A 10,765-nucleotide genomic window follows, 5' to 3' on the forward strand; every position below is an offset into this window, starting at 1 on the left:
TTTGAGGCACTCGTGGGAACCCATGTGCCTGAGTAAGCATGCCACAGCGTCCTCTATGAGCTCCCTCCTCTGTCTGCATAGGCCCTTATTAAAACATGCAGACATTCTGCATGAACTCTCTCTTCTGAAATGTTTCAGTCTAAGACTGACCACAGAGCCCTGTGAAAAAACAACAAATTCACTTAAAATAACCTGTGGTGGTGTGTACTGTAGTGTGGTGAGCACATACAGTTGAATTCTCAAAGTCCTGAGCTAGTGTGGCAAGTCATGTAGCATCTGACTGAGTTAAGAGAATATATATCCCTTATTAGAGTGGAAATTAACTCTTTCTTGTCAGCAAAGGCTAGAGTGCCTGCATAATTTATTCTAATAGCTTAATGTGGGCTGGGCATATGGGGCACGTACCCAGGCCCACTTCTTAATTGTGGGGGAGGTGCCTCACCCCAGGGCTACTCACTGCCACCTGCCTGCTGCCTCACCTTGCAGCACTTTCTGGTTCCACGAAGTAACTGGCACAGGTAAAGTGTGTCATATAGCACAAGGCAGACAAGGTTCTTTGGGTAAATCTGATATCTTTTATTAGAACAACTCAGATAGTTGAAAAAGTTCTTCTTGCAAGCTTTCATAGAGCACAAAGCATTCTGGGAATCATAGTTTTGTAGAACAGCAGTGGGGTTTGCTGCTTCTGGGGGAAGAATTGAACCCCATTTTTTGTTGCCAAAATTAGCATTTATTTTTGCCCTCTGGGCATAGGCTTCAGTGGCAAAAAATGGGATTAAAGTTCCCTCAGCAAACTCCATTGCCAGTCTAGAGAACTGTGATTCCCAGAACACCTTGCACTGTGCTGTGTTCCTTTGCCTGCAATGGGGAAAATAGGAGGATAGTTGGGGGAGGGGGAGAGATGACTGCTCAGGGTAAATTTTTTTCGCCAAAGCTGTTCTGGGCCACTCAGGATAAATATGACAGATGCAGGCTGTCTTGTTTTGTTCCCCCACCCTCTAAAATCCTGTTAGAAGCGGAGCTATCCTCCATACTGTCCTTTACCTTCCCAGCTCAGTAGTGTGTGACCCCGCACTGGGAGATCCCTTCAGTCCCCTCTGTGGATCAGCAGTGTTTATTCTGTCTGGATCAGGTTCCCTTCTTCCTTGATTCTTGGGGTATCCAGGATCAAAGGGACTGGCACCTGCTACTCTAAATGTGTATCAGCTGGATATGGTTTTTGTTAAGGCCCTTGCCTAAGGGTGTGCTGGACCCTACGAGAAGTACCTGCTCATTGCTGCAGAGAAAGGCAAGAAACCCTCAGGGGTCTGCACCAAAATGACATGGAGAATTCCTTCCTGATGGTGGTCAGTTTAACTCTGAGCATGTGAGCAATAATTTAGCATGCATGTAGGTCCATAGGACTTACTGTAACTGCTTCAGACCCTTGGACCCCCTGGGTCAGTGCCCTGCCACCAACTGTGATCAGGGTCTAATGCTGCAGAGAAACAAATCCAAACAATTAATTTGGCTGGTTATGAACGGGGAGAAATTATCTGTCCTGACCCCAGCAGAAGCCCCGAAGCATAAGACTGGACTCCCCTAATTACCAGACTATGCTATCAAAGATATGAATGTGAACAAAGCTACGGCATGGAGGTGGAGAAAGTGAGAAGAAGCTGTTCTTCCCTCTGTGTTGATCAAGTGAGGGATGTAGAGTGTCTTATTCAGCCTGTAAGCTTTTCACGAAGGCGTTTTCATTTTCTGCAATGTGCAACTTAAGTAAATAGTGTCTATAACTCTGTTAATATGCTCTATGCTTTATAGAACACCAGTACTTGCCCTGAAGACCTCACAAACTAAATAGCACAAGACACACATACACACACATTAAATTTCAGCTTCCCTGTGAGTTGTGGATGCCAGATGGACCTTCCAAATAGGCTTGAGGGGTCTCCAAAGCTCTGCTAGTGGGGTTTGGTCCCTTGCTACAGCTTCTTTCTCCTCATCTCTCTCTCTAGGCTGGGATGTTGATTCACTGTGAGGCCAGCAGAGAGAAGCTCTATCATGACCAGAGCCTGGTGTTGTCTACTGCTTTGTAGCCACAGAATTTGCTGTGAAGTTAGGGGTTTGTCTGGAAGGCCACAGAGTTCAACAGTTCTGCCATGAAAGCCTGAGCCACAGATCTGCCATCTGCTTTCCAGTTTTTCCAGTTTCCCTCAAAGCGGGTATTAATGGGATGGCAGTGTACTTCTGGAAGTATGCCATGGGGCAACAGGATTTTAGGCAGTCGGAGCTGATGTTCAGTTTGCTGTCAGGGGCCATATCCAGATGAACAGGGGCATGTGTGCCACTACTTTGTACTGCGGCGCATGCCCCTGCACATGTACTTGTTGCAGGATGCATCCTGCTGCGGGCAAATTGCCTGTGTCCAGCCCCTCCCAGTTCCCCAGTGTGCTGCTCCAACTGGGTTCCATGTGCTGTGGAGGGTGCTGGCTGGAGCACAGGGTGCCTCAGTGTAGGGCTAGCCGCCAGGCAGCCCCCACAAGGATGCACTCTGCGCCCCAGCCAACCAGGGAGTGGCATATGGAGATGGAGGAACAAGCACGCTGTCGCATGTGGAGACAGGGGAGCAGCCAGCCCAGGGCTACTTGCTCCCCTGTCTTGGGGCACAGTGTGCCTCAGCACAGAGCTCCGTGTTTGTCCTGATGCATGCTATTTTCGTGTGCTTTGTTCCACGTTTTTGTCAGGGTTTTTTTTGTTTGTTTTGGGGTTTTTTTGCTACCAGGAAATCCTGGTAGCAAATTTTGCCTGGTATTAAATTAGCAGTGCCATAAATGGTTTAACATGCAAAGCATGTGGTTTGTGGCACCACAAACCACACATGCCTGTATGTGTGGACATGGCCTGGGAGAGAGCAAAGCTAGAAATTGCAGACTGGTGAGCTGAGTTGCCTGCAAATGAGCACAACAGCCTTGGCCAGGGTGATGGGCCAGGGAAAGTCTCCCCACTTTCCAGCCAGACACAGGTGGGAGGAAGTTCTGAGCAGGGTCACCTGCAGAACATGGGAATGGGGCTGGCTCCATGGACAATGTTGTGGTAAGCAGACCTGGATCCTCTTCATTACTGAACAAAAAATTTTACACCCAGGAATCATTTTTACCTCCAGTTCAGGGCCAGAAATCCCTCCAGGAATGCTTGCTGCAGAGATTATTTCAGACACTGGGTTTCTTTTCTCCCTTCTCCCACCCACCCAGCACTACTCCCTGGCACCAGGGACCTCCCTAACAAGTGCATTTTACTAAGTATGCTTTTTGTCGATACATTTCCCTTTGTGCCTCAGCTAGACCCATCTTTTCTCAGCTTCAAGCCATTGCTCTGGATCTTAACACCCAGAGAAGTTATGTCCTTTGTGAGTATCTTGCAGCACATGAGCTCATTTTCAGTTATACACTCTGGGCTGAGCATAGGAAGGGTGTCTTTAAGGGCATCACCTTTGCTCTTTGCAGTATCCTGGACTTGACTGAGGGCCTACCTGGCTATTGTTATAATTAAAGCAACTCTGAGGCTTCTCTAAGCTATGCTCATGGCTGACTGGGGACTGTTGAGAACTCCTGGAGTAAATAGAGCTCTGGCCAGACCTCTCTCCTGTCCGTGATAACACGAGCGCAAGGTTGTCTACCATAGAGCCATGCTTCTGACTCTGCACAGGCTGGGGAAACTCCTTGAACATTCCCCAGGGCTGGAGATACACGGCCTTACAGCACAAATAAATCAGGGCCAGGGTCAAGTCTTTTCCTGCTCCAAGCAGTTGATAAGCTTGTGTATCTAAGTCAGTGATTCTCAACCAGGGAGATGTGTGAGGAGATAAGTGAGGCATTAGGAGATAAGCAGATAAAATAAGCAGATAAGCACAGGCTTGGGTTTTGTTCTGCCTGGCTGATCCCCAGTCCCCACTGCTGTGCCCCTGTGCAAGGACATAAGCACTGTGATCTATAAATTAGTTTTTGAAAGTGGGTTCATTTCAATCACTACTCCATTTTGGGAGGGTAGCATAAGAGGGAGGGCATCTAAATTGTCGCCTTAGGCCACGTCCAGACGAGCGTGGCCGCATGGTATGTGGCACTGAAAACACATTTGCAGAGCCACATACTGCACATTTAGATGTTCTCCATGCTGCAAGGGAGCACTGCCCATGTGTGTGCTGCTCCCCTTTTTTGGATATCCAGGGGTCAAAAAAAAAACATGGAAAAAAACCAAGCAGTGCACGCACAGGCGGTGTACACTGCTCCAAAGCAGAGCCAGGCCACCTGAAGCCGCCCTCAGGCTGCTGGCCTGGCTCCACGCAGCAGAATCACCACTGCTGCAGCCCCGGGAAGCCCCCGGGACCCCAGGTAAGGCTGATGGGGCCAGGCAGTGCTGGCCCAGCCTTCCCTACCACCCCCAGGGTGATTTGCCACATGCCAAAGTGTGCATGGCATAGGCGTTCCCTGGGGACAAGTAGCAGCAGTGCAAGGTATGCCGCTGCTGCTTGTCCCCGGGGAACCAAACATCCACACTCGTCTGGACACACCCTTAGTGTGTATCGCAGAATTGCTAGTACGGGCTGTCAGGGACTTGAAATTGGGTGCTGCTCGGTTTACAAGTTATGGAGGTGTATCTTGAGTCCAATGAGGGGTGCCTTGAGTCCAAAAAAGGTTGAGAACCACTGACCTAAGTGTACGTAAGGAAGGGCAGCAAAGTCTAATCTATTCTTTTTTTCTCATTAATTTTTACAGTAAGTTCTACAGCTTTGCTGGCTTTTGCTGCATTGACAGAGCACTTGCCTGAACAATAGAGAATTTCCAGTCAGAGCAGGGTGACATTAGACAATTGGAGACATGATTAGTTTCTTCAGAACACTGAACTCCTGAGGTATGCTGTGAAGTACCTGAGAAAAGCAAACAGCCACAGCCTGACAGACATAACTCGGTTTCTTTGTTGCTGAAAGGTGTTGCCACAAGCATGACTGCTGTTACGACAAGGCAGAGCGGGAAGGCTGCGACCCCAAGATGCAGAGATATGAATGGATCTGTGAAGGCAACACTGTGGTGTGCGGTAAGGAAATGACTGCTTTAATTGTGTGTCAACTTGGGTTAGTCTTTTGTCCTAAAGAGGACAGACTAGCATGCATGCTTCATGTGTGGTGGGTTTAACATCGTTGATCAAGGTATCAAACTAGATCAGGCAGCTACTAGGGCTGTGTGAAACAGCACCGTTATGCTTTGACTTCTGTTTTGACGTTTCAATGGGACAGTGTTTCATTTCAAGTTTCGTTTTGTTTCGAGTTTCATTTAGTTTTGAAAGCACTGTTCCGGGGGTGCAGGCAGATCGGAGCTCGCACCCCTGGGAGGAGTCCGGCACAGCCCCCGCAGCCCTCCCAGGGGTGCAGGCCAGCCCCCAATCTGCCTGCCGGATGACAAGAGACTGCTACTGCCAGCTGGGACCGGCGCTGAAGCCAAGTAAACCCGACTTCAAAACTCAAAAAGTTTTGAAACTTCAAAATGTTTCAAGTGCCCTTGTTTCTTTTCAAAGCTGTTTTGAAGGCTTTTGTTTTGTTTCAATTTTGCTGTTTTGAGCTCAAAATGCATCGAAACAGCTTCAAAACGAAACACCCAGCGAAATTTTGCACAGCCCTAGCAGCTACTTTTTAAATTCATCTTGCCTAAGCGCTGCAATGGCAGCAAAAACATTTAAAAATGGTTTCCTCCCTTACAAGGAACTAGATGCATCTACACATCCTGATCCTCTGTCAAACACTCGGCTGTGGCACAGCAGAGGCATTCTGTATGACCATATTCTTACTACACTGCATTTAAGCTATGACACCCTCTTTCATTTGTGATTACTTAATATTAGGAAAAACATATGTTACTAGGTAAAGCTGGGTTAACTAAAGCCCTGACCCCATTGCACCAACTCACATGGACATCCCACTAAAATCCCATAAATTTTGCAAAACCTCTTTTGGCTTCAGTGGTGAAGGACCTGCCCTAGCTTGCATGACTGGACCTCCTGTGGTAGCACAGACATAGGCCATACAGAGGCTGCAGTTCTTATTTGGAAAAATAAATCCTATTTAGTCAGAGAGAGTCTTGCTTGAGGTGTACTTCCCAGACTCTGCAGCCTTTGAGCAAGTTCCATGGGTGGGTTGACATATCGGGGATGGATGCCCACCATACTGGAATTTTTAACTTTTATGTCTTTGTTGCATGATTTCCAAAAGAGCGTGGAGGTAAAATGAGCTGTGCACACAGCAAGTGCTATGTGCATCACAGAATGGGAAAGCCAGACTCAAGTGTGAATTACCAGCACATCAGAGCAACTTCCTTTGACACAGACAAAGCATCTCCACATATAAAGCTCAACACCTGTAGCAGCCAAAAGTCTGCAGGGGGTACCTGACATGGCACAAAGAGCTGCAGTGCCTCTCCCCAAGTGCTTGCACAGTCTATTAAAACAAACAGTGTTGATCAAGCAAAGCACTGTTTCCATGCACCTTCACTGTTTCAGCTCATCTTTACTCCAGCTATCCTTCTGGCCACCTGTGAGTCTCCTTTGTCTGTACTAGGAGATAATTCTTGCTGAGGCCTGGTCAGCTTTGCCAGCACGGTTCTGTCAGCCCCTAGTGTGAAAAAATCACCCCACCTCCTAGCCAGTGTAGCTGTGCTGACAAAAACGCTGTTTGGATGCTGTGATGCTATCAAAAAAGACTTCCACCAGCTTTGTTGTGGTCACTCAGGAAAGTGACTGAATTAAGCTAATAGAAGAAACTTGCTGTTGCTGTGTATCTACAAGGGGGCTCTGCTTACCTAGTTATCCTGCTTAGCTATAGTGGCAGCAGCTTTGTGATGTAGGCAAGCCCTAAGCTGTGGTGATGTGCAGTGAACAAATAGTAGTAGTGTAGTTTGGCGGCATAGCCAGCAAGTCCAATAAAGGAACTTGTGAGGCTCTATTTTTCCTATAGGGGTTGCTGCAGCTAAGGCAGCAGCTGCCAGACCCCTTGGCAATGGATTCAGCTCTGTTGGCAGTGTTTTACTGCTGTCAGGGCTACACTGCTCCCTTGAATAATAGCAACTCTGACAGCAAAAGCCACCTTCTGCTGACAGAGCTGCACCCACAAAGGAAGGGAAGTTTTGCTAGAAGATCTTTTGTGCCAACCTTACAGCCCCAGAAACTAGCGCAAGAAACAAGGGGGAGTTTCCACTTTTATATAGAAAATCATAGGGGTTGGGGTCACAAACCAATGGGCCAAAGGTAGGGAATAGGTAAAAGATAAAGGAACTTTAACAACTGTACTAATGTATACTCAGTACCTTAATTTCCCCCATATGCCCCTGCAGGTGTCCCCAAACAAGCCTTTAGCCCCAGAGTACTCAAACAGCAGCCTGCAGCTGCCCCCAAGTCTGAGTTCAGCTCTTCCAGTCCATAGTCCCGACTGGCCAAGCCAATGGGATCCCCAGCTCCACTGTACACTCCTCATGCAAGACTGGCGAGGTTCCATGTGCAGGCTCTTCTTTCTTCTCCCTCTTCCAGCCTAATGCTTACTCTTCCTTTTTCCCTTAGCCCCCAGCCCTGAGGGTTCCTGGGAGTTGTCAAAATTAGCAGTCATCACAGTTCTGCAGACTGCCCCCACTTCCACTTGCTGTTACACGCATTATTCGTTGCATTGTGTCAACTGGAGGGGTTGCCTTTTCATGCCCTGTAGCTGACATGACTCTTCTGGCACTGCTTTGCAAGGTAGACAAGTGAAGATGTAGTGACTGTGTGGCTGTTACAGTTGAGTCAGCAGACAGGGATGAAACAGATTTAGGCTAACTCTTGAAGCTAGGCCAAGTCCCTGACGGCCTGCACTAGCAGTTCTGCAATGCAGACCAAGGTGGCAACTTAGAGTTGCCTTCCCTCTTTATGCGACCCCTCCGCCCCAAAAGGAGTAGTGATTGAAATGATGTCTTTCCTCTTCTTGAGGTAAATCCCCCATCCCAAGCTAGAGCCCAACAGGCTTTGCTGGGAGATAAGGGGTGCAGAGAGAAGTGACACTTCACTCAATGTGGCCACAGAAAGCAGTTTATAGCTGTGACCAAACACAAGTGCATGGCTGCAGACAGCTTCAAAAATGGCCTATTGGGTGAAAATATGATTTTTCATTGCATGCAGTATCAGATAAAGACATTTAAAAATGCAGCGTCTTTTGTAACTTGTGTCTACCAGCTCCCAGCCTGCGGCTGTTTTCAGAATGGGAGGGGGGAAAGGGAGCAGAAAAAGTTCAGTTTGAGGGGTTTTCAGGCCCACCCCCCTGGAGGATGGGGTGGGTGTATTGGAGCCCCCCCGAGGTGCTATAGGAACCTGGCTGCAGGCTCCCATTTGGTAGCTAAATTCCCCTCCCACCCTGGAACCAACAGTGAACTTCTGTTTGGTCTGGGGTGGTGTTGTAATTCAGAACGCTTTGAAAAATTGTTCTGAGTTACAGCTGGGAGCTGCACTTCTGTCTGCACCCATAATGTCTGACCTAGTTCAAATCAGGGAAAAGATTTAATTTCAGGGAATGCAGAGAGAGGAAAAATGTAAAAGAAAGCTAAAAGCAGAACTGCTGATGGTATTTAGGCTGTGAATAAATGCATTGCTTGTTGGTAACCACACTATAAACATGAATATTTTCTGAGGAATTAAACAGAACCTTCTTTTACTGGGGAACTTATTTACTTTCCCTTTTGCTGCTATATCACAGTTTTGTTTGCTGAATTAAAAATGGTGATGCTGTGTTTTTTTTCAGTTCAAGTGCATCAGAGCGTGCATTTCTTTCTGTGTCCTGCCTATTTGCATGCGAGAACGGTGCTCAGGAAATATTTGAGCATGTATGAAATACTTCAGGCTGCGAGGCCCAAAAAAAGAAACCATTCAGTTCTTGGAATAAATGCCAAACCAAATGGTTCTAATTACATTAGACTCATGGCACTGGGTATGATATTGGGACAACATAAGGAGTGGAGGCAAGGAGGAATCAAGGCAGAGACAAAAGCAGAAAAGGTGACTAAAGAAAAAAATCACCTAATTTCAATATCTCTTTTTTGCTGTTTATGAGAGTGGAATTCAGCCCTGTGCAAAGAGTCCACAACAAGGCAATATTTAATATTTCACCACTCAATGCACAATTCCAATGTCTTTATTACATAAAATAGCATCTTATGAACCCACCCTGGGTGTGCTTCTTGTGGGTCTAATTCAGAGCCCATTGAAGTCAAGGGAAAAAAATACCCAGTATTCAGTGGTCATTGGAAAAACAGGACATTTAAGTGCCTAAGTCCACATAAATGTCCAATAAGTGGAATAAGATCTGACTCTAATTCTTCACAGGGCTTTATTCTGCACCTTGCAAAGCTCTGGAAGAGATTGGCACATTTCACTCATCCTTGGATACCACCAGCAAAACTGTTGAAGTTCCAATGACTTACACTTCTGCAATCACATCAACAGGAGTCATGGGAAGTCTCATTTGGCTTGCAGACTTTTTATTAAAAGTTATACAGTGTGAGAGGATAGAACCCAATGTGATCCTCACATGACAACTTGAATTTGCAAGGCTGGGGGGAAAGAAAACACCTTTTACTTATAAATGGCGTGCATGTGATACTGAAATCATTGAGAGAGAGTGAAAATGGAACTTGTGACATGATTTTCACTGAGTCACTTTTCAGAATAGAAGCAAAGTATAATCTAGGTAGCTTCTGGGTAAGTACAATTCTAGTTTAAAAAAAAAGACTATGATGCAAATTTTCATAAGTTGGGTGCTTTGGGGGATTTTTTTGAAAAGCCAAGGCAGTCAGAATTAAGGATGGCTTTGAATTGTCAGATTGTTTACAGTAGATTGTTTAATTTACTGATTAAAAATGGCAAACTGTAACAGTCAAAATGTGGGTGTTAAAATTTTGAAAAAATCAGAAAGATTTTATTTCAGTGTGTTCAAAAGAAAACATATCAGCTTTCTGCTCTAAAATAATGGTTTTTGGGGGAGGAGAAGGGATTCCTTTTTGAAAAGCATAAAATAAAAGGGTAAAGTAACCCAAAAACTAAGCAAAACATTAATTGCAGGTCAAATATAATGATTATTTGATTTGGTCACTGAGGCAAAAATCTGTTATTTGCCTCTCCCTAGCCCATTCAATGATCATTCCCTACTGATTCCTGAACGCAGCCCATTGTCAGCTAGGTATCACTTTCTGATGGTCTCAGCACAATTTTAACCAGTTGCCCTCCATTTTCATTTTCTTTTTTCAGATAAGCTGACAGACAGGTGTGAAAAAATGGTGTGCCAATGTGACCAAGAAGCAGCCAACTGTTGGGGTGCAGCCTCCTATAACCCAAACTTGATCCTCTGGCCAGATTTTTTATGTGGGCAAAACCATCCCACATGTCATTTTAGTCCTATATGAAAGGAGGTATATGACTCTTCTTAGGAATTTCTTTTCCTCCACTCTAATTCTTTGAATTTGGAGACACTGTCATTAAAATTGTTAATTTTTTGTCAAAACTGATGATGATGTGAAGGAATTCCTGTCACCATGGGAGGGGATTGGGGTGGTGAGGAGGTTTGTTGGGAAACAGGTTTGGTTATGCATCTCCCCAGACTTTCAAATTAAGGACACAATCACAGTTCTGCTTTCTACTGTTTGCTTGCCAAAAATTGAAGTCTTCTCCACTGTGGCATATCCCCATTCAACAGAAGATTCCAAATTGTGGTTTATAAATA

The 10,765-nt window shown here is 45.9% G+C and overlaps 1 protein-coding gene across 2 annotated transcripts in view; it reads left to right on the forward strand.

The window, feature by feature from the left end:
* LOC102368598 (phospholipase A2-like) overlaps positions 1–10,765 on the forward strand; it is a 19,372-nt gene extending 8,607 nt beyond the window's left edge. Inside the window, exons 3-6 of one of the 2 annotated variants that reach the window (XM_025199690.1) lie at positions 4,970–5,076; positions 8,792–9,045; positions 9,373–9,747; positions 10,294–10,370. In XM_025199690.1, the coding sequence (XP_025055475.1) occupies positions 4,970–5,076; positions 8,792–9,045; positions 9,373–9,465 (454 nt within the window). In that variant the 3' untranslated portion in view covers positions 9,466–9,747; positions 10,294–10,370. Of the gene's footprint in view, positions 1–4,969; positions 5,077–8,791; positions 9,046–9,372; positions 9,748–10,293 lie in introns of both variants that reach the window. The other variant, XM_025199691.1, reaches the window with a different exon arrangement.

The sequence above is a fragment of the Alligator sinensis genome, unplaced genomic scaffold, assembly GCF_000455745.1.
Source record: "Alligator sinensis unplaced genomic scaffold, ASM45574v1 scaffold343_1, whole genome shotgun sequence".
In the NCBI taxonomy this organism is placed as follows: domain Eukaryota; kingdom Metazoa; phylum Chordata; order Crocodylia; family Alligatoridae; genus Alligator; species Alligator sinensis.